Source organism: Fusarium solani, assembly GCF_023522795.1.
Source record: "Fusarium solani strain SB1 chromosome Unknown bctg00000008, whole genome shotgun sequence".
Classification (NCBI taxonomy): Eukaryota; Fungi; Ascomycota; class Sordariomycetes; order Hypocreales; family Nectriaceae; genus Fusarium; species Fusarium solani.
The window spans coordinates 3195019-3217939 of record NW_027072148.1 but is presented as its reverse complement, the minus strand read 5'-3'; the positions used below and the strand labels follow the sequence as shown (position 1 = coordinate 3217939).

Genomic DNA, 22921 nt, shown 5'->3' with positions numbered 1-22921 from the left:
TTACTAACTTTAATAATTTAATAAAAGCTACCCTAAATAATTAATTCCCCGAGGCATAATAATAGCTTTATATCTATTATATTAATTCTAATATCTTACTTAGGTTAAAGTAAAAGTAAGTTAAGGATTATAGCTATAATAATAGTAGTAATAGTCTTAATAATAGCAACAGGGAGGCACTTAACCTATAGATATAAGTAGATCTAAGTCCTAAAGACTAATAGTTTATCTATGTACTAATAGCCGAGGTTATCCCTTATAGCTATTAAGGGGTTCTTATAATATAAAAGCTTATCTTCTTCACTAAGACTAAAGAGGCTCACGAGAAGGCATAGGTAAACCTTTATTAAGAGTTTAATAACTAATAGGCTATCCTATAATATCTCTATAGAACCTATATACCTATTAGGGCTTAATAGGCATATTATTTCATCTATAAGTATCGCAACTTTAATATCTATATTACCTCTAGTATAAAAGTAAGTAATAATAATATTAAGAGTTACCTTCTTAATAATATAAGCTACTTATATTAATTAATTAAGGCGATATAAGATATAATAAGGGACTAAGAGCGGGACTTTACTTATTTTAATATAAAGGACGAGGTACTAACTACCCGCAAGTATCTTAGCTTAAGCTCTAAGTACTTAGGTAAATTATAAGTATTAATTTTATCTAAAGGCCTTAAACTAATTATAAAGTAATATTAGCTAGTAAGGAAAATAATACTAATAAAGAAGAACTTATTTCTTAATCCTCTCGGGGATTATAATAAGAACTACTTAGTATTAATAGAGCTAGATATCCCTTATTGCTATAAGATCTACTTAAAGATAGGGTCTAATATGCCTTTTACTAAGTGGGATATTTATCTATAATAGCGGCTATGAGAGTTAACCTCTTGAGATCCCTATTAACGGATCCTTAACCCTAAGATCGCTATTACTCTCCGCGGTAGGCCAAAGAATACTACACAGGCTATTCCGATGCGGCTAGCTATCAGTATAAGCAGCCAGTCTAGTATCCAACTAGCCAATAAGCTAGCAAGCCAACTAGCTAGCCAGGCATCAAGGCGCAGGCAAGGTCGACTACTAGGGAGTTAGAATAAGTCGATGCTTACTAGACTTGCCCTGAAGAGAGCCAATAGGCCAGTAGCCAGGCCAGTCCCTCATCCCAGCCCCAGACACGCAGTCAGTTAGCTACTCTGGGAAGTAGAAGAGCTATAGGGATACGTGCTAGCGGACAGAGGACGTAACTAAGCATCCAGAGGTAAAGGAGTTAATAGGAGATGGTTAAGGGCGACGAGGAGGTTCTTTCTTATATAATAGTTAGGAAATAGAGGTATAGATAGCTGCCTTCGAGGGCGTAATAGAGTTGGCCTTGTTATATATAGAAAACCAGGCCTTATTTTGACGCCTGTGCAAGACCTATTCAAGGGGGCTGGCTCGACCTAATTGCTTCTACACTGAAAAGGATAATGTTATCTTGTTAGCGAAACTGGTTTCACTGCCTTTGCGGAGATGTATCTATGGGTCAACGGACATCTAGCGAATCAGACGTTACAAAAGTCATGCCCGTATAAGAGCCATGCCCGTGTAGCCAAAATGTCATGCCCGTATAGCAATTCCCACAAAGATACCTCCTCTGCCCCCGGGACAGTGATCGTGACCCGCAACGAATGTATGCAACAATATTGACAGCAGGGCAGGCAAAACTCTGTGAGCAATCATTCCCAAGTAGGCTTCATATGCGACAAAGTGGTACCCGGCGAGGCCTGTTAGAGCTCCATTGCTGGCCGTTCCTTAGACAGCCGAGCAGGCGGCTGAGGGGAGGCGGCCAGCCGAGACAACCTGGCGTAAGGGTTGAGTGTAGTAGCCTCAATTATGGTAGCCATCAGGCCAGTAAGCAATCTGTTGTATCCCCCCGTGAGACAGGCGGGCCGGGACATGAGGGCCGATTTGTACTGTAAGAAGAAAGCCGCTACGTCGCTATGCCGAGGCGCTCTGGCGGTCAGCAAGTCCCAAAATCCGCCCAAGGTGGACCTGGCGACACTATCATCGAAGCTCTCGTGTGAAGCGAGAAAGCCGAGGAAGGTTTCGAGAGAACACCCGCCCCCTAGCGAGTCGAGAACTGCCTCATAGCTGCAGATGGTAGCAGACTGTGATGCCACGTTCGACGTGCGCAGAGCTGCTGCCCGCGCGGCCCCCCCAGATCCCGTTCTGAGCGTGGGGAAATTTGACACGCTCCAATCCTCAGCCAGGAAAGTCGAGCAGTCGTATTCAAACGCGTCCTCCAATGGGACGCAGTACCACTGAGGTTCCGGCGGGGGCCCGTGCGATGCCAACTCGACGAGCAAGTTGTACCGAGGTATGATAGTATATGGGACGACGGCGCCAGACGCTATGCCAGCCAGCAAGTCCTGGGTGTCTTCGTCGTGCCTAGGGCAACGTGAGATACGCTCCACTACGACGTTGCAGGAGAACTGGTACGCGGATGGGTCAAAGTGGCCTGACAGCCCAGTTGCCGCGAGCACGTCGTTAAGCGGCAAATCCAGATATTGGTCATGTATAATATCAGCAAGCTCATTATATCTGACGAGCTGGTCCATGGCGAGCCGAGAGCACCCGCAGTCGCCAACGCCGGAGATGATCCGCCCCGCTGGACCGTCCATGCCCAACAGACGCAGAGCCGCGCCATAGAAAGGCCCTACCATCCCATCTATCCACCGGAGATCCATCAGCGCTGCAGGGTTGAGACACACTTCCGGTAGTTGACAGGGGAACCCGGTCCAAACTGTTTCGCGATCTTTGATTATGGCACCACACACTGCAACATCCGCACAAAATTCCAGCCAGCCGGACCCAGCGGGTAGAGGTGGGAGCGCTGCGGCCCTGTCGTATACTGACCCTGGCCCAAACTTCGAATCGTCTTGCATGTCGACATTATCGAGCCGCACGCCAATCGTGAGTACGGGACGCGGCGGACAGGGCAAGAGGTAGGGATGGAAGTCCGGGAATTGTGAGAGGTAGAAGATGTAGAAGAAGTCAACAATCACGGCCGCAGCTGAGTCGACCCTGGAAAGCCCGGCAGACCTGTACGCTGCAATCCAATCTGAGGTGGATGCCGACTTGTCCATCAGACGGCGACCGGGGAGAGCACGGCGGACGGATTGCCTGAGGGATGTGTTCCAAGCCGTGCGGAGCGCCCCCACGTCCTTGATACCCCCATTCCTTCAAAGACGTCAGATGCGAATAAGGTGGTCGCCGTGGCGAAGACTTCACTTCCACTCGGAGCCCTTGGCCCGTAATCCGCCGCGCCCAGACCAGCCCCAGCGTCCAGGTAATATTTGACCACATCGGCAGGGAGGGAGAACGCCGCCGCCGCATTTTCAGCGGCCGATGGGATGTTGGACGGCCGCGGTGTGGTGCTATTGGAAAAGCCCGGCCGAATAGGGACGATGCACGGGTCACAACTATCCCGGTCACAACCCGTTCGGGCCCCGCTGCCTCGCAGGTGTATCGGATCGCGCCCGGCAGTGTTGGCATGGGCGTTGGATGGCCTAACCGTGGTTCGGCCAATGCCGTCCTCGGGGTTGGTGGCCTCCTCTCCTGGACAGATCTGCCGGAGGACATACTCCCGCCATAATCTGACAACGAGCGGCAGTGAATCCCCGGACGCCATCATGGACTAAGACCACCCCGGGTCTGGAGGCGCCGCGTCGGAGTGTCAGAGTGGGGTCGCGGGGGCGGTTGATTCCCAAATTGGTGTCCGGGCGTTGTGTTGCAAACTGATCGTTTACTACGCCTGGGTTAAACAGGTATCGCACTCACGATTGCTGTCACGAGGAGGCAACAGGAACTGTTGGGACGGAGCTCTTGAGTTTCTATCTAGATGACGGCGGAAATTCTCGTCTTATATGTACGATCATGACCTGGGTAGATACTTTGGGTCTGGTGGCAACCCCCTTCGCTAAGACACTGCTGCTTAAGGTACATACCGTCGAACTGAAACACTACATTAGGAAAGTTTCGCTAGGAGATGCTGAACCCGGGACAAACAGCATGCCTTGGCTGCTGGCTCCTTTGAAGTAGTCAGCCGCCTGCGTCAAGCCGCGAGCAGGCTCGTGTAGATGAGCAGGGTAGCAGAGAACACAAAGTGACATCGCGACTAACGAGCAGAAGCGATGGTTTTGACGTCATAAATGATTGTTTTCTGCGGGGTATTCTACTGCTTGTCGCACACCCGTCCTCATCGCTCTGACAATTTCACATGACAAGCGTTTCCAAATATCGAAGAAACGAAGTGGCGTCATTTGGCGTCATTACAGATCTGGGGGAAGAGCCATGACAGGACCCTACCGAGACGGAACTAGCCCAAGGTCTTCTACCGTTGAAACTCGAGAAATTGGCCCTCTTAGCAAAGTGGAACCAGCCCGCCAATCCCGCCCGCTATGCCTACAAGGGCTAAAGTCGATAAGGCTCTTCATAAATCGGATATCAGATTAATTCCTCACTTGCAGAGTCAATTTCCACTCTTTTTCCATCATTGAAACGATCTGATATATCTCCAGGTCGTAAGGATGCCATTAGAACTGTCGCTGGTAGTGATGGGCCATGAGGAATCGAGGATCAAATGAGCACTTGATTTCTATCTAAAGGAGTGACGTGAGTCGGTCTCTTATCGCTTCAAATATGTTGAGGCTCCCGCCAGGTCACCGCAAGGATGTCTGCCCAATTAAAAAGCAAGGATGAAAGATTCTCCACCTACTCAAGAATGTAGACTAGAAACGGGCCCGTTTCCACTTCTCGGCTAATCACATCCAGCAAGGCCGCACTTCTTTTTTGCCCTTGGAAACGCGCCCCGTTTCTAGAATCCCACTAAGACGCGAAACGCGTAACCTTCTGTCGCACTGAGCGTGCTAAAAGGATCAAGGGTCAGGTAAACGATAATGAGCAGCAGCAGTGCGTTGATTGATTGTTGTCTGAGGTTGTCTCTGGTGCGGGGTACTCCATCCCGCAGAGTTAAAGCATACGGCTAGATTACTAACGTAGTAGTTTCCTGAGGCCGTGAAGACCATGCCTACCCTGCGACACAAGAGCAGAGAACGCCAAGGAGGCGGCGGAGACCTGGCCTTAGCTTCGACGATTAGCGCCAATCAGAAGTCGCACCTAGTCCTCTCCCACTCGAAATGCGTTATTTTCGCATCGTGAAGTCGGAGCACACATCTCTCATTGACATACTGGTATCCAACACCTTTTATGCTCAAGTCCGCGTTTCCATCATCTTCCTGAGTGTGTTACACAATTGAGTTGTCCCATCCATCTCTTGCCGATCACCGTACACAAACACTGAGGATATCAGTATCGGTGCCGGCATCTGTATCATTCGCTGCACTTGGACTACCAGCATCCTGAGAGTCAGAGGCATCATTTAGAGACAAACCTGGGTCTCCTTGCGTGCATAGTTTTCGACATGCTCTGTGACAAGTGCAAGCATATCAAGCTCCCCCATTCTCATGAACCGTCGTATCTACATCTCTGCCTTGTTCGACACCACGCTTCATTCGACGATCTCATAGCATCCGCCGAGAAAGGTTGCGAAATCTGTCTCTACTTTCGGCCCTTTATCGAGTACTCGAGGTCTCGACGCAAAGGGCTGGCCGAGCGGTCCCAATCTGACTGCTCGTCTAGCGATGCCATCGGGCGCCCGCCGGATGACCCATTCGAGTCGATCCATTATGGGCCAACAGACAACCTGTTCGACGGCTTCGGAACTGAATACGGCAAATCCGAACCTCTTAAATTCAGTGTCGGTCCCGGCAGGTTCTATGAATATGACTCTGCGAAGGATAAATACCGATATTTCGAAGACTCTGATGAATGGACCCCTCGCCGTATCGAGGAACAGGGAGCTCAAGTCACCGCCGACGACGCCGAGTACGAGGCTGAACTGAGAAACCGATTAGAGAGATTGGGACTCAGCCTCGATTCCGAGAACAAAGATTCGGAGCCTGATGAAAACGGGCCTGATTCAATTGATCCTGAACTCCAGTATGCAGAGAAAATACGTGCAATTCGAACTGAAAAGTATGAGGAGATTCAGTGGATGTTGATGACAAAGGGTTGTTGCCACGGACCTGAGCAGCTCTGGGTCACACTATCGCATCAGTCGGACGCCAGTGAACTAGATACATCTGCCAACGACGATTTCTGCACAGCAACGCTTACAGCCGGATCTATCGGTGCCTATTCGTTCGAGGAAGGTCTTGAGATCTGCTTGAATGGAGTTCGCGGTTATACCAGATATTCATTCGCCTCCATGCACCCGGAAATCTGGGAATATAATCCAGACTTCTTATCGATTCCTCAAAAACGCCCGAACCAAAACCTCCGTCCTGTTCTGGAGTTTTACCAGCATCGGCGTAAGCTAGCTATCTTATAACGTTTCCTCCCGTCATATCTTTACTAAATATTACGCAGGTAGCACATTCAGAACCAATCCAGCCATCTATTCACGAGAAGTTGTACGAGACCCAACGGCGTTCTCGGTCCTCGAGTTGGCACGATCGTGGTTAAACAAATGTGTGGAAAGCCATGATCTATGCAAGCCGAGCGGCAATATTCTAATACCGAATCGGCTTATTGATGTTGGCGACGGTCAACGTGAGCCTGTAAGGTTGCACATTGTTGGCCCCGAAGAGAAATCATTGCCTTACGCTATACTCAGTCACTGTTGGGGCCCAAATACTGGTGCAATGACCAAGTTGCTCCAGGACAATCTCGTGAGCATGACGCAAGAGATCGACATGGATATGCTCGCGAAAAACTTTCAAGACGCATTGGCTATAGCTCGGAGACTCGGCCTGCGATATTTATGGATTGACGCTCTCTGTATTATCCAAGACTCGCTAGAAGACTGGGCAGCCGAAGCCGCAAAGATGGGACAATATTATCGCGGTTCTGAGGTCACAATCTGCGCGGTGGCTGCTTCGCATTGTCAACATGGGATTCTACGGCCACGGGCCGAGACCCAGAAGCATCCCAGAGTCGAAACGGATGCGGGGACATTCTATCTGAGGCCCCTACTCCCAGACAGCGTTACAGTCACCGATGCGTTTTCCATTTCGGATATTCGGAAAACCATCCTCACGCAGCCCTGGAACGGTCGCGCTTGGACACTTCAGGAGAGATTATTTTCCAGACGCATTCTGTATTTCACGGAAGAGCAAATGATATGGCAATGTCGCAGCCGATTCTTCGCTGAGGACGGTCAGTATAGCTGGCTGAGAAAGCCGGGCGGAACAAAAATGGTGAAAAGAAACATTGTCGACGTCTTGGATTATCGGCAAAGATGTGTCGGGAAAGAAAGGAAGCCGGCTCCACCATCGATCCGATCGACGCAGTGGTACACGCTGGTGCAAAAATATACTCGGCGGCATTTGACACTTCCAAAGGATATGCTGCCTGCTCTGTCGGGTCTGGCTCGTGAAGTCCATGATCTCACTAAAGCTCGGTATGTCGCAGGACTCTGGGTTGGAAATACGAACACCATCGTCACCGGCTTGATGTGGAGCCCGGTCAGGGAAAGCTACGATGGCACGGAGGTGCCCAAGCCGTCGCTTGCCAATAATGGGTCTCCAAGCTGGAGCTGGACGTCACTAGTAGCCGAGATCGAGCATCATTTGGTGGAAGACGACGCCATCATCGTACGGCAGCCTAGTCTGGACCCTGAGTTTGTAGCCGCGCAGACAACACCGGCCACCTCGGACGCTTTCGGAGTAGTCAAGAGCGGGTGAGCACAAGTCCTCAGGTGCTGGATTGCACAAGTACGCTGGCGTGATGCCATACCGGCGACGTGACGAGCTCCGATCGGCACAAGTCTACGATTGGGCTGATGCCTACGGCGACGTGACGAGCTCCGATCCCGACTCGCCACGCGCTGATCCCTTTGCTATCTTCGACATGACCCAGCCCGATGATCTGTGGAAACCTGAGAGTCCAACTTTTGATGAAGACGACCAGAGCGCCTGTACTGTGCCACAGCGACGCCGGGCTTTCCATCTCGCGTTTATTGCTTACACTAATCCGTTTGAAGAGGGGGAGCATGCCGACGAGGCGCATGCTGAGCAGCATTTTCTGCTGCTCGAGAGCGTTTCGAATGGCCAAGAACACGCTTACAAGCGAGTCGGAATTGCTGTTACGGAGGTGGGAACTCTTTTCCCTATCAATTCGGAAAATGGTTGGAAAAGGCAGAGAATAACAATTGTTTAGCTATGATGGGGATTGAGCAGTTCGGCCTTTGTGTCGTGGTCTCGATGTTTAGAGCCAGATCGATATGTTTTTGTTCAGCCCGAAGGGCGTTTTGCCTTGAGGAACGAGGAACGAGGTGACGAAATGCTCTCGGGGCCTCCCTTCCGTTCCCCCCCTCCCCTTGGTGCCTTGAGGAACGAAAGGCCTTTTGAACGCGCCGACCCTTGTGCAGACTTCACCCCGCAAAATCTCTCGCTTCCCATTGATGGCCCAGAAAGTCCGCCGTGAATTCTAGAGTCGGAAACGACAAGACACCTCCACTTCGTCGGGATACCGCCGGTCACGGTCCTCTTGATGCCCATAAACGTCAGCATACAATGCCAGCGGAATCGGCCGTGGCAGCAGAACGACGTCAGCCAAAAGGGTTTGCCTTGTGCGGCGAGTTTTGCGTGTACAGACTACAAAGTGCAGAGCCGGATGCCCAAGCGCGTAGCTCCGGAGCCGCGAGGGACGCGGACGACAGACGTCGACGGACGCGTCGTCCTCTCGCAGTGCGACCCGTACAGCCTATACATGCAGCTGTCGCGTTGCCGGACGCTAGACGGCATCATGCTTCTGTCCAAGGTGCGGGAGAGAGACCTGGTGGGCAACACAGTCCCCGAAGAAATGACTGCCGCGCAGGCGAGACTAGAGAAACTGAGCGACAGGACGGTTCAGGAGGCGTTGCGCTGGTTTGAAGACAGGAGAGGCAAGCCGGTCTCGGCTTGCGCATAGAGCCTTGAGGAACGAAAGTTTTGAGGTCGGTGGCAGATGGGTTTCATGTCTCTAGAGTTAAAGCGGCATTTCCATTTTATAGCTAGATAATAAGCTAATATGGTCTTGGTTTATTTTCCTCATGAGAATATTGCAGCTGACTATTGTTCATGTTGTTATATTCCTTTTCTAGAATTCTTTTGGTAGGTTGGCGGCTTCGATGTGGCCGGTTCGGCGAATCTGATGGTAAAGCGACAATTGAATCAAGCGCAGGCGTCGAAAGGTTCACCGAGGCAGGACCCTGCCTAGTAGTGTTTGGCTCGCTAGAGGAAGACGTCGAGGCTGAGGCAGGGAAAGATTGAGTGACAGTGCTGCAACTGTCAGGCGAAGAAGAAAGGGTCGGGACCGGCTGCAGCACACGCTGCCTCTTTGTTGGCGTCTGGGCATAGTCAGGATAGTGCCGCTTTAGTGGTAGTGTATCGGGCTGGCCTGAAGATGAAGTTGGAGGACTCGGTGGAAGAGGGCTAGGTGTAGCCGGTGAATAGCAGGCAGCGCGCATATCCTGGAAAGCAGAGGTAGCCGAGGATATTTGCCGTTTTAGTGGCGTTAAGAGAGGTAAGACCGGTTAAGTTGTGGGGGTGGTGGTCTTATCAAGAAAAGTCTAAGAATCGGGAACGATAATAATGACATAGTCTCTTTAGAACCCTGGCGGATAGACTATGACGTGATGATCAAGCAGGCCAGCGACTTTCCCTGTGTAGGGGAATTAGGCATTAGGCTAGAACTAGGAATCTAGCCTCTCGGCCATTTTCTTGCATAGGATGGCCCAGGGATTCATGTGAATAGGAAAGATAACGAAGACCTGGAAAGGGTGGAAGCCTCTGAATAGAGTCTTATCGGGGTTTCTGGGACTAAGATAAGTAGAAAGCTAGATAAAGCCGTAGCACTTTAGTTAGGTAGGGTCCAGACCCGGGAGGAGGTCCTATCGCAGTAAGGAGTGGCTAGGGCCGGTGATAGTGCCGGCGAAGGAAACGACGGGCGGGACATAGGGGAAGCTATCTATGGAGGCGAAGGGCCTAGGAAGCACGCTTTGGGCATATATCAGACGAGTTCGTTTGAGGACGTGCATATGGGGAGGGGGCTGCGTTATGACCTATGGCTAGTAGCCTTGATCACAGACGATGAGGGCAGGCATGGTATAGAGAAGGGTGCGGCCTACATCCAATTCTAGACCGTCGAGCTGCTCAACCTCCCAGGCAAGTACGTAGGGGTAGACGCGGCTATTCATAAAGAACCACTATTCGACCTATTCCAAGGCATTAATAGGTTAATTATAAATTGAGAGATTGAGACTAAAGAAGATAGATATCGGCGAGTCATTAATATCGGACCGCAAGGGCGCATATTCCGCAGCCAATAACCACGAGGGGGAGGCAAGAAGATGCAGGCGAGCGTTTCGGCATTGAGGCCCTTAATGCGATATTAATCCTAGTGAGCAAATCTAGAGGGGCAGTCTAGTTGGGCGAAGAATATCATAGATATATTACCGCCACCGCCCCTTTGGGTGTCGAGCGGCTTTCGAAGGTGGGGCGAGGCATAGGCGACGGGCGAAGAGGAAGACATAATATATTCCGCATAGATTGAATGGCTGATATGGCTATGAGTAGAGGATTAAACCGTAGCTATCGCGCGGCATGGATACATGGTTAGCTAACGACTGGGCAGAAGGTCCCTTAGTGATTTAGGCAATGAACGACTCTTGGTTTCTATAAAAAATAGTAGTAAACGAGGCTATTCTATACTAGATATTATCCGTTTGATATCGGACTGTCTCCGTGTTGAGACGGATATATATCTATGACAAAACCATTACCCGAGTCCCCAAAACCCCGCCAAAACCAGCCCTTTTGCCATCTCTAAGACCTTTTCAGACCCTTCAGTCATCTAGGCAGCTCCGTGTTTCACTTGGCAGCATCCCCTCGGAGTCAAAGCTCGATGGTACGATCCGCCTTTTCCTAGGGAAGATTGGCAAGAGTGTAGAGCGACAGAACGCCCTATTAACTAGCCAAGAACAAGAGTTATTACTCTTTAGGCATGAGAGAGAGGAAATAAAGCCAAAGAAGCGAAAAAAAAAAAAAAAGGACTTCTTTCATGAGTGTAAATTAGAGATTACAGCGATGCCAGATTTAATATTGTCATAACGTTGGAATGTTATTTGAATTGAGAGTGTTTATGAAGCTTGAGTGGTGCGCAACTTCTTGGGGTGGGGTCTCATTAAGGTTCAATCGAACCCCACTCAACGGCTGCCCTCTCGCCTTCTATGACGAACTGCTTACATCACCGTTTCCTTATAGAAGAACGAAAGCCAGCCTATCACCATCTCGCGAAAATCCAGTAAACCTTTGAGCTTGGACGATGACCAAATCACAAGAGCAGAAATTGAATTCATCACAATTCCGTAGCGACAGGTTCGGTGCGCAGAAACCGTCGCCATCAATTCATAAACTTATTCGACGCCCACGTATGCAAGTAGCGGCCCTCAGACTCCGAGCTTCGCTTTTAAAACTGCCCGAGTCCCCCGTTGCTAGGTATTGTGTACCTAGCGCATCATATCACAATCGTATTCCCTCTCCTTTACCTTTGCTCATACATCTTTACACCGATTAATTCGCATTTGCTCATCAGCGCTAACCATTTTACATACATTACCTGCCCAAATCTGAGCGGTAGGTCATAGGTAGCATCAGAGTACGCACCGCCACAATGCGCTCTCGACAAGCCTCCAATTACGGAACCGAGACCGAGACCGAGACCGAACCCTTTCCATCCATCGAAGATGCATCACCGCGCGCCGACAATACAACCCGTTCATCGCCCGTCGAGAATCGCCTAGCCGCCTCATCATCGATAAGCGGTCGCCTTCGTCGCGCCTCCCAAAGCTTTGAAGTGTCTAATCCCCCGGAGGGCTTCATGGCCGCCACCGGAACCATCTGCTCATCCATCTTCACACGTCAAGCCGTGCCGCGTACTTCCTCGAATTCGTCGATACCGATGCAACAAAGTCCCGCTGCTGGAGATCCTTCGAGACAGAGTACGTTTCCTGCTGTTAGTGAAGAGGTGCCTCCTGAGGAAAAGGGTTGTCCGAGCGCCGCATCCGCGAGCAGGGCTTTCACGGGAGAGCCAGCTACTGCTGCACCTTTTGAGAATGGATACCATTTCCCCCCTAAGCACTCCGCTTGGCAATCGACAAAGTCTGGCTGCATCGCATTCTGGAACTATTTCTTGACGCCTCTAGGCTTTTGCGTTACCATCTATGGTCTGAATGTTGTTACTTGGGGTGGCATGCTCTTCTTGCTGCTCTGGTAAGGTGACACCCCTTCCACCATCATACAAGAACTTTACTGAATTTATCACAGCAATGCTGCCCCTGCCATGTGTCACCCCTCTTGCAATGATATTGACTCTCCCAGACGAAAATGGATTGAATGGGACTCGCAGATCCTTAACGCTCTCTTCTGCGTTACTGGCTTTGGGCTTGCTCCCTGGAGATTTCGCGACCTTTGGTACCTGCTTTAATACCGAATGCAAGGGAAAGAAATCCCCCTCCGGCGCCTGGGTGGAATTCACCGAGGCTGGTTCCGACTCCCGGGCTCCGCTGATCTCAATCCTCACATAGGGTCGAAGAATGTGTCTAGCTCGCCCGAGCTCGCTTCATCTATCGCTTGCCCATTCCCCGAGGACAAGATCCCCGACGCCCCCCTTACCGAACGACGCGCACCGGCCACGCCAATTTGGAAGCTGGACGCCGTCATCTGGCTAATGGTCTGGAATACCTTCTTTCAGTGCTGTCTCGCCGGCTTCATGTGGGGAATGAACCGATATAATCGACCTAGCTGGGCAACCGGTCTCTTTGTTGGTCTCGCGTGTGTGGTTGCCGCCGTCGGTGGAATCATGATGTTCATTGAAGGAAAGAAGGTCAAGGGCATCGAGGGAGTTCCCGTCAGTGACAAGGATATCCAGCAGCTTCAAGAGGACCGGGAGAGGGGCATTTGGCATTTCAACAACATCAAGGATAAGGATTTGACGAAAGATGGAAAGAAGACGAAGGCTGCCAAAAAATGAGGGTTGGTTCAGGAAAAACAGTTCTGAAAATGCTTTGGCGAAACGGTGAATATCTTCTTGGATCGGATGACTTATACACATCCACTCGGTTCATTCTTTTGAGGTTGAGCAGGCGCCGGAGCCGCTTAGTTGGTTCATTTGATAAGGGTCACTTTTATCGCCTACCGTTTTAGAAGTTCATCTTGGAGATTCATTCTTAATGTTTCACTGCTGCTCTTCGTGACATTAATGTCACTAGAGTGCCGGATGTGTGACAACGCAAAGTCACTGGGGGCGGCTCATCTTACCATGTGTCGGATGTTCCAGGAGAGAAATCAAGTAAAGTAAACAACTGGTCGTCGGTGTTACAGCAAGGGAAGAGCTTGTCTCTCATCCGGACCCTTTTGATTACGCTGCAGGGTCTCTTATCCCACGAGTGCTCACAAGACAATACCTCCGTACCTTTTTCGGGTTTAGCCCAGTCAGAATACGCTAATTGAAGAGTACATTATTATAAGGCCAGCTTTATATATCGAGAGAAGTACTGCTGATAAGCAAAGCTACACGAAGCAACTTTTCAGAAGTCGATCCAGTTTCGGAATTCTTCGTAGCTTGTCTGTATTGCTGTTAAGATCTGGCGATGTGGGGCGTGTTACGGAGGTTTTGTTGTCAGACAGTACGTGTATTAAGTCCATTGATCCCAAATCAGTGTATTCGTGTTGTGTTGTTGTTCAGTATCTGCCCCTGAATAATCTACTGTTTCCATGCGTAATCTCAGGACCCCTGACCCGCACGTGACACCCCAGCATATGCCTTCTGTTCAGCAATTTGTCGCATAACATTCGTGTGACCGACCGGATGTAACTATCCGGTTTCACATCTGGCCTGTCGCATAATCCTAACGACATGAGCTTAAATAGTTATGCCCGAACACATGGCTGTTCGATTTCTTTTGTTCTTTAGATAATTCTCATCAATTGACTGGTGCCATCAATGATCCCTGTGGAGCCAGTTGTCTGACATAAGATCCTTGACCCACACGTGACACCCCACATATTCAATAGGATCCGGACCCTTCTACCGCGTGAGGTAGGCGATATCCTTCGCGGATCACAGATAGTGCCGTCGTACTTCACATATCGAGATATCTATAACGACCGATAGAGGCTTCGCTAGGAGACCCTCGGTGGATTAACTGCGACCTAGGCGTAGATTGCCTACCTCCGACTTCACAACGTCGTCTATGATGTGACGGTCAAGGTTCCCAACGTAGTAAACCGTAACCTAATTGGTTTATGTTGGCAGTTGTAACGGGGCGTAGTACTGAGCGTAGGGTGGCGAATCACGTCTGATAATGTCAAGAAGTATTCTTGAGTAATCAAGTTGTATTGAAAGCTGAGGTAGCGAGAGTGTCTGTCTAAGGGATATTGTGTGGTTTTTTTATAGGCAGGGTCTGGGGGGGAGCATCTCACGATGCCCATCGTGAGATAGTGTTACATTCTCACTTGCCCGGAGTGAGAAAATGGGTCCCGCTCACTCGGTGCGAGTGAGCGGAATACGTTGATCCGTGCCGTGTGGCGACACGCATTCGATCGCGGCATGGGCCGTGACACGATGTCTCCCCTCCGTTGGTCTTGTCCCCAAGGCCACATACAACTTTCGTTGGTTCGTCAACCTTCTTCCGTCTTGTCTGCTATGTCGTGCTGACGCGATGTCTAGCCGTATTCCGAAACGAAAGGATACTCAAAACGTCAGTCCTTCTTCTCAAACTCTCAATCGTCAAGATAGGGCGGTTGCCATCGATCAATTCGGCTTTCTCGTTATGCCTTGTTCTCGTTGTTCTTTTCGCGGGGTTCAGTGCAAGATGATGGAAGGGGCTAAGAAATGTGGCCTTTGTACCCGATTAGGCCGTCCCTGTGATGTTTCTGGTGTCCCTCTTCATTGTCGTAGGTTCAACCATTTGTGTGAGTGTGCTTGCTTCCTGATATTGTTTCTAGTTTCGCGAGTCACTGAGGAGGACAAGAGATTGGAGGTTGAAGAGGCAGAGGCGGAGAGCCATTTCTTGGCTCGTCGCGAGGCCCTTCGTCGAGCACAGCGGGAATTTGATGCTTCCCTTGACGCGCTGGAGTCTCTTCGTCGCAAGCGTCGAGTCCTGAAATCGCAGGGCGAGGCCATGATCCATTCTGTTTCTGACCCTTCCGAGGAGTCCGCAGAGGTTGAGCGAGAGGCGTCCGAGGCGACCTTTGACCTGCAGTCCTTGGTTCACTCAGACGTTGATTGGTCTGCGATTGGCGTTGACTGGGCTTCGCTGAGATTGGGTGACGACTTCGCGGACGTGGGTCTTCCGGTGCCTCCTACCGGCGAGGTCGTTGGTGAAAGTTCCTCAGCAAACGTTGAGCATTGATGAGGTGTTTGGCTGGTTCCCAGGTGTTTTCGGCGTCGGTGTACCCTTTCCACTTGACCAGGTATTCCAATCGATTTCCCTTTTCGTCGTTTCTTCGTGCGTCGAGGATTTTCTCTGGTTCGTATTCCCGTTCGTCTTCAGCTTCCATATCGTCGTCGTAGCCTATATCGGCTTTGACTGTTCCTTCTGCTGATTCAAGTAATGAAATGTTAAAGACTGGATGGAGCTTGACCTTCGGTGGTAAGTCCAATTTGTAGGTGCTATCTGAGAGCTTCTTGAGGATTTTAAATGGTCCGAGGTATTTGAAGTCGAGTTTTTTGCTTGGGCGCTTTGTCTCGATGTTTTTTTGTGGATAGGTAGACCATATCTCCCTCCGAAAAAGTCGGTCCTTCCGATCTTTTCTGGTCGTAGTAGTGCTTCATTCGTTCTCGTACGAACTCGAGTTCCGCCCTCAGCTCCGCGTGTAGTTCTCTCAACTTGTCTGCTTCGAGGATCGCTTTGACGTTTTGGATTCCATCATATGAGTCTCTATACGGGTCCGGGGTGTAACCAAATAGCGCGTAAGCTGGTGTGGTCTTGATGCTTTCTTGCAGCGAGGTGTTGTAAGCGAACTGAGCCATAGGCAGTAGTTTCGCCCAGTTGTTCTGCTCGTAGTTGATGTAACATCGTAGGTATGTCTCCACAATCTGGTTGACTCGTTCCGTTTGTCCATCTACCTGAGGTCGGTAGGCAGTTGACATTCGTGGGTGTAGACCTAGTTGAGCCATGAGGCCTTTCCAGAACTTAGAATCCAATGTTGATCCTCTGTCAGAGATGATTTCATTAGGCATTCCGTGTATGCTAACAATATTTCGTATGAATATATAGGCAAGTTGTTCGGAATCCGTCTGTTCATTGAATGGTAGAAAATAGGAAAACTTCGTTAATCGGTCAACGATTACGAGTATGCTGTCGTAGTGTACTCTTGTAGAGGGATCTTCCGAAATTGGTAATTTGGTGATGAAATCCATAGTGATCGACTGCCACGGTCGCTCTGCGACTTCCAATGGCTTGAGCTTGCCGTAGGGCTTGTGTCGTCGTGCTTTGGTGCGTGCACACAAGTCACATCGTTGTAGTACCGTTCTTACCACGTTTTTCATTTTCGGGAATTCATAGGTTCGTTTGAGTCGTTCCATCATTTTGGCTATTCCGGGATGTCCGTGCAATTTGTGTTCATGGATGTGTTTGATCAGGGGTTTCTTGAAGGTGTGTTGGTACTTGCATTTTCCCCGTTTTTTCTTCTTCTTCTGGGATGTCCTGGTTGTGTTCATAGATCCCATGGAACAGTTCTTCTTCCGTGATCTTGTTGATGAAAGCGATTCTTCGAGTTTCCATGAGTTTTGCCTGCTGGATGTAGGCTATTTGTCGTTGTTCATAGTGACCTTCTGGTGTCTGGTGCAGGATTTGATCTTGCACAATGACTTGTTCTGTCTTGAAGTCACTTCGTCGGCTGATAGCGTCAGCTCGTCCGTTCTCTGATCCTTTCCTGTGGATGATGACGTAGTCGAATTCAGAGAGGTATTCAGCGTATCTGAGTTGTCTTCCGCTGAGTTTTTGTGTCGTTGCAAAATGGGATATGTTCTTGTGGTCTGTGTAGACCTTGACCTTGTGCTGACTTCCCAGGAGGTAATGTCGAAATTCCTTGAAAGCATTGATAATTGCAAGAAATTCTTTGTCGTAGATGGGATAGTTGAGCTCGGCTCCGTGTAATTTTCGTGAATAGAAGGCTATTGGATGTAGCTTGCCATTCTTATCTCGTTGTCCCACTTGGGCCCCTAATGCGTAGTCTGACGCATCAGTTTCTAGTTCGACTTCCTTGGTGGGGTCGAATGTGGCTAGAACAGGTTCTTTCAGGATTGCCTCCTTGAGTGCTTGGAATGCTTCTTCTGCCTTTGGGGTCCAGATGAATCTTGTCTCCTTCTTTGTGAGTTCAGTCAACGGTATTGCGATCTTCCCAAAATTGCGTATAAACCTTCGGTAGTAGTTTGCGAATCCTATGAAGGATTGTACTTCCTTGAGGTTCTCTGGTTGTGGCCAATCTCTGACGGCCGCGATCTTCTTGGGGTCCATTCGGATTTCGTTCGGGCTGATGATGTGTCCCAAGAATTCTACTTCGTGAGTGTGGAATGTGCTTTTCTCGGGTTCAACGAGTAGGTTCGCGTCTTGGAGTGCCTTGAGCACTTTATGGACGTGTTCCGTGTGTTCTTCTTCCGTTTCCGAAAAGATTAGGATGTCGTCCAGGTAGCAAACTACAAAGTCGTCGAGATACTCCCGTAGCACATAGTTGATCATTCGCTGAAAGGCTGCTGGTGCGTTTGTCAATCCGAAAGGCATGACAACGTACTCGAATAATCCGAATTTCGTTCGAAATGCTGTTTTCCATTCATCTCCTTCCTTGACACGGATAAGGTTGTAAGCTCCCCTTGAGATCCAGAGCTGTAAACCATTTCTTGTTGTGTAGTCTGTCTCGTAGTTCCGTGACTAGGGGCAGCGGCGTTCGATCCTTGAGGGTAATGTCGTTGAGTTGCCGATAGTCAATAACGAGTCTGAGTTTTCCATTCTTCTTTGGCACAAACATGACTGGGTATCCAGCCGAGGACTTGGAGATTCGGATGTATCCTTTTCTCAGCATGTCTTGGAGGTATTCCTTTAGCGTTCGTAGCTCCACTTCGTTGAGGTTGTAGATGGGATAGAACTTTGGTTTCGTTCCGACTTTTAGTTCTATTTCGAGATCCCATTCACTGTGTTCTGGTAGTCCGGTTTCCAGTTCTTCTTCGAATAGCTTCTGATAGATGCGGTATTGCAAGGGTATGTTCTTGAGCCTTTCTCGTTTGTCGGTTGGTGTGTGTCCTTCTTCGAAAGCTTTCTTCTGAAGCTCGAGGACTTCATCCATTTGCTTGAGTTTGCGTTTGACGAAAGCAATGGTTCTTCTAGTGCGGTTTGCTTCCTTTCTCGCACTGATATGTCGTGTCCCTTTGGGTGGTGAGGAGGTTCTTTCCTCATGCCATTTCTCCTCCGTCGTCGTCGGTAGAAGGTTGAGATCTCAATTCATCGTCTGACTCATCGTCATCGCTGGAGGGTGCGTCGTCCCATTGTCGCACCTGGCCAGTTCTCCAATCGATCCATGGGTTATACTTGTACAGCCATTTGTAGCCTAGGACCAAATCGTGACTCATGGCAATCACATCAAACGTGATTCCTTGATTTCTTTCGTCGATTTGGACTTTGAGGTGATCAATCTCTCGGTCTACTCGTCCTCCATTCGAGGTGAACGGTTGTCCTTCCAGGTTCTCGGCTCTGTATGGTTTCTTCTTGTACTTCCATCTGAGTCCAAGTTCGTTGACCACTTCGGGGTCCATGTAATTCTCTTCTGCACCGCTGTCTACCAAAGCGTTATACTCCCTTCCGCGTATTCGTACTGAGAGGTTAAATGACTTCTGTCGTTGTCCGGGTTTTCCTGCACTTCTGAGTGCCTTTGTAGGGAGTTCTTCCCTGATTTCGCTCGCCTGCGGCCCTCCTACAGGTGGCGTTCGTCGTTTGGGTTGCATCGTGCTTCCTCACGGTTTCGGTGTCGTCGTTCTTGGCGAGACTTCCATGTCTGGGGTTGGAAGATCTCTTCCAAGGTCTTGAGTTTGTCAGGGGCTTGTTTTCGTAGTTGGAGGTACCACTCTCTGTCTCCGATTGTCGTTCCCCTTGCTTCTCTGAGGTTGAACCCTCTTAGATGCATTTCGATTATGCGTCCGTAAATTTGTCCTTTGTTGTCGTCGTGAATTGGACATCGTGTCCGCCCGCATCGTAGGGCGTGCTTTTCTTTGCATGGAGTTTCTCCATAGATAATTCCATAGTCGTACACCCAGGCTGAGTTGTCTGGTTCTGGGTATTCCTGGCGAATGCGCTTCATCCTTCGATGGAATGCCGCCAGTTTTTCCGTCAAGTGTACTTGGCACTGTTCGTGGGGACATTCTTCCCATTGTCGGTCACCGTTGATGCATTCAAACTCTTTGGGATACATTCGTGTAAGTGTCCCGAACAGATTTTTATCCCATTGTTCGTGTTCCTCGATCCATTTTTGACAACCATCGTGGTCGTGAGATCCTGTAGTTGTCGCGCTGCTTTCCCCTCGCAGGGTTCGTTCCGTCAAAAGTCGGGATTTTTTACTTGTGATTCCGTCCGCGTCCGACGGATATTCTGAGTCTTGTTCGGACTGTTCCTTGGAGTCGTTCTCTTTGTTACTGGTTTCACGATATTTTTCCGCTGAAGTCCTTCGTACCATGGCCACCGTACGTGTTCGTGAAGACTCGGGTCCCTTGGTAGGTTTCGGGAAGATAGCATTGACCACTTTTTCGTCCAAGTGGTCGAGACATTTGTCGTCATAGCAATGTATCCATCCGAGATTCTTGTGGTCAGGCTTGGTCGTTCTGATTGCTCGAGGTGCCTCTTCGTCGTCCTGGTTCTGGACTATGTTAACCTGTTTCTTACCTTGGCTCCTTGGCTTCTTCGGCTGTTCGCAGTTAGACGAATAATGCCCATACTTGTTACAATTGTAGCATTTGATCCTGCTGATGTCTCTCGGTTTCCTTTCTCTCCCTTTCTGAACGTTTCCCATGTTCATGGGTCCTGGTTCGGTGCCGTGAGAGGTGTCAGGTTCTCTCTTTTGTCCGTGGTTGGACTGATTCTTAGCCTTGTATTGGGGTTGGCCATAGTTCCCCTTCTTTTCCTGGCGTCTCGCGAAGTTTCGATTGTCGATCTTGACTGCCGTTTCCATGTAGTTATCCAACGTCATCATAGCCTTGTCGACCTTGCAGAGTTCGTCCTTAACGTCTTCTTTGAGGCCTCGATAGAACCTATCCTTAAAGTATGTCTCATCCCAGGGAATCCTAGAGGCTATCTGAAGGAAGTTAGCGACATACTCAGATGCAGCCTTCGTTTGCTTCAGTCTCATCAGTCGATCGGTAGCCGCCTGTACTTCATCCACTTCCCCGAAGACTTTCTTCATCCTATCTTCGAAAACGTCGTAGTCTCGAAAAATTGTCATGGTCACATCGCTCGGGTTTCCTCGGACGTAGTCGCTGAGGAATGGTTCGAACCATCCTAGCGCGCTTCCGGTGAGGCAGCTTCCTGCAAATTTGACACGGTTTTCGTGCTTGAAGAACTGCGTGGGATAGTAGTGAAAGTAGGTACGTAGTTCCGTCAGGAATGTTTTGAGCTTCTTCTGGTCTCCGTCAAACTTGGTTGGTTTGTGAGGCTTGATGATTTCTCCGAGATCTTTCCCTCCATTGGCCTGGTTGGCAAGACTTTCCATGGTGTTGATTTGTTCGTTCCTGTGTCGGTTCCGTTCCTCATAGGTCCCGAGGAGCTTGTCGACCTGTTGCTGCAGGTTCTTGTTACTGTTCCGGAGCCTCTCGGTTTCTTCTGCCTGCTGTGCCTTGCTAAGCTCGAACTGGGCAAGGTTTCTTTCCTCGATCTCCTTCATTCTTTCAATGGCTCCATGCTGACTTTCGACCACCGCCATGAGGCTTTTGACACGCTCATGTAAGACTCGGATTCTCCTGTCATCGTCTTCATCCGAATCAGACATTCGAACAATGTCTTCCTCATGGTCCTTCGGTGGGGAGTCCTGAGGTTGCTTTCCCATAGAAGATTCTCCGATAGTACGGTTGGCAGGCATGTTGTCGAAACTTCGTTATTGCTCAGCGTGACGCGGCGTGCAACTGAACAAGAGCTTTCAACGTGTGACGGTCAAGGTTCCCAACGTAGTAAACCGTAACCTAATTGGTTTATGTTGGCAGTTGTAACGGGGCGTAGTACTGAGCGTAGGGTGGCGAATCACGTCTGATAATGTCAAGAAGTATTCTTGAGTAATCAAGTTGTATTGAAAGCTGAGGTAGCGAGAGTGTCTGTCTAAGGGATATTGTGTGGTTTTTTATAGGCAGGGTCTGGGGAGCATCTCACGATGCCCATCGTGAGATAGTGTTACATTCTCACTTGCCCGGAGTGAGAAAATGGGTCCCGCTCACTCGGTGCGAGTGAGCGGAATACGTTGATCCGTGCCGTGTGGCGACACGCATTCGATCGCGGCATGGGCCGTGACATATGAACCCGCATATGGTCGCGATTATAAGCTAGTAGCCGTCTTCTAGACCTATCCGTAGTGCTAGAAGATATAGAAGAGGTTTCCTAAGGTCCTAGGGATAGATAACACCTATAAGACCAACCGGTTTAATATGTATCTCTTCTAGGTCACTGGAATCACGGATCAGAAGTCCGTCGCCAACTTCGGCTTCAGTCTCGTCAATAACGAGCTCGAAGAGGGATTTTTATGGCTTTGTGAGAAGCTAAACCAAGTTAGGATATCTCTTAGTATTCTGCCGCCGAGCGTTATTATCATAGATAAGGAAGCGGGCCTTAAGACTATATTTACTATTATATTTCTTAACGCCTAATAATAACTCTATATCTATTATATAAATACTAAGGTTTAAGGTAAGATTTCTTTATGATAATATAATCTAAACGCATTAGAAAGCGCCTCGCCGATTAAGGAAGATAATACTAGCGAGTAGTATACTAGAGAAGTTAATCTACGTGCCTATATAGAGGTATAGAAGGAAGCAGAGTCTATAAAGGCCTCCTTAGAGCTTCCTCCTCTCGAGTATACCACTAATAGCATATTTAAGGCCTAAAAACGCATTATCTATGCGCTAAATAAGAGCGACTTCTTTAATAAATAATCTATAATAATCTCTATATATAAAATATACTAAAATTATATCTTAAAGTATATTTCTAATAAATATATACTATTTAGGGAGTAATAAGTAGCTTATTACCTTTAGCGCTACCGTAATTTTAATTAGCGCATTAATAGCTCTATAGAAACTACTTATAAAAATATAAAAAGCTTTTTCCTTTCTAGCTAAGGCAATTTACTCTACCTTTATAATACTTTCCTCGCTATACTCTTAAAAAAAAAGAGAAAATATAATAAAAAGGTATTAATTAAGATAATAAGGTAATAGCGAGAGTATATAAACTATAACTAGCTTAAAGATCTTTCTCTTTACCTCTCTTATATTACTATTAATCTTATCACTAAATAATATTACTTCACCGCGGCTATAATCCTCGCTAATAAGAAAAACCTAACCCTTTAGCCTTATAAGTATACTTTTTTATAGTAATATAGCCTACCTTATAGTCACTAGATCCTCCCCTTTGTATAGGCAGAGGTGCCATTGCTAAAGGGCCTTTATTACCCGCGCTAATAGCTTTAGAAGCCTCTAGTAAGATTTATATATTTTATAGAGGGAAATCTCACTAATCCCTGCCTATAGGACCTCGAGGAGCTACTCCTTTATATCTAAGACCCTAA

The 22921-nt window shown here is 48.7% G+C and overlaps 7 protein-coding genes across 7 annotated transcripts; 3 read left to right on the top strand and 4 right to left on the bottom strand.

Annotated features, from left to right (window-relative positions):
- Window positions 1-1780: 1780 nt before the first annotated feature.
- MRS44_013070 (uncharacterized protein) lies at window positions 1781-3684 on the bottom strand (the record flags this gene model as incomplete). The annotated part of the gene is made up of 2 exons (XM_065619040.1): window positions 1781-3176; window positions 3215-3684. 2 exons carry the CDS (start codon window positions 3682-3684, stop codon window positions 1781-1783), a joined length of 1866 nt encoding a protein of 621 aa, XP_065475112.1.
- Window positions 3685-5475: 1791 nt separating this feature from the next.
- MRS44_013069 (uncharacterized protein) lies at window positions 5476-9026 on the top strand (the record flags this gene model as incomplete). Its single annotated transcript, XM_065619039.1, has 4 exons — window positions 5476-6424; window positions 6483-7780; window positions 7830-8207; window positions 8724-9026. The coding sequence occupies 4 exons, from the start codon at window positions 5476-5478 to the stop codon at window positions 9024-9026; spliced, it is 2928 nt and encodes a 975-aa protein (XP_065475111.1).
- A 2742-nt stretch (window positions 9027-11768) lies between these two features.
- MRS44_013068 (uncharacterized protein) lies at window positions 11769-13127 on the top strand (the record flags this gene model as incomplete). The annotated part of the gene is made up of 3 exons (XM_065619038.1): window positions 11769-12367; window positions 12422-12568; window positions 12701-13127. 3 exons carry the CDS (start codon window positions 11769-11771, stop codon window positions 13125-13127), a joined length of 1173 nt encoding a protein of 390 aa, XP_065475110.1.
- Window positions 13128-14817: 1690 nt separating this feature from the next.
- Window positions 14818-15510, top strand: MRS44_013067 (uncharacterized protein; the record flags this gene model as incomplete). The annotated part of the gene is made up of 2 exons (XM_065619037.1): window positions 14818-14884; window positions 15104-15510. 2 exons carry the CDS (start codon window positions 14818-14820, stop codon window positions 15508-15510), a joined length of 474 nt encoding a protein of 157 aa, XP_065475109.1.
- Window positions 15511-15794: 284 nt separating this feature from the next.
- On the bottom strand, window positions 15795-16688 carry MRS44_013066 (uncharacterized protein; the record flags this gene model as incomplete). The annotated part of the gene is made up of 1 exon (XM_065619036.1): window positions 15795-16688. The coding sequence occupies one exon, from the start codon at window positions 16686-16688 to the stop codon at window positions 15795-15797; it is 894 nt and encodes a 297-aa protein (XP_065475108.1).
- A 34-nt stretch (window positions 16689-16722) lies between these two features.
- On the bottom strand, window positions 16723-18442 carry MRS44_013065 (uncharacterized protein; the record flags this gene model as incomplete). The annotated part of the gene is made up of 2 exons (XM_065619035.1): window positions 16723-17985; window positions 18032-18442. 2 exons carry the CDS (start codon window positions 18440-18442, stop codon window positions 16723-16725), a joined length of 1674 nt encoding a protein of 557 aa, XP_065475107.1.
- Window positions 18443-18548: 106 nt separating this feature from the next.
- Window positions 18549-21217, bottom strand: MRS44_013064 (uncharacterized protein; the record flags this gene model as incomplete). Its single annotated transcript, XM_065619034.1, has 2 exons — window positions 18549-19014; window positions 19071-21217. The coding sequence occupies 2 exons, from the start codon at window positions 21215-21217 to the stop codon at window positions 18549-18551; spliced, it is 2613 nt and encodes an 870-aa protein (XP_065475106.1).
- Between the last annotated feature and the right edge of the window lie 1704 nt (window positions 21218-22921).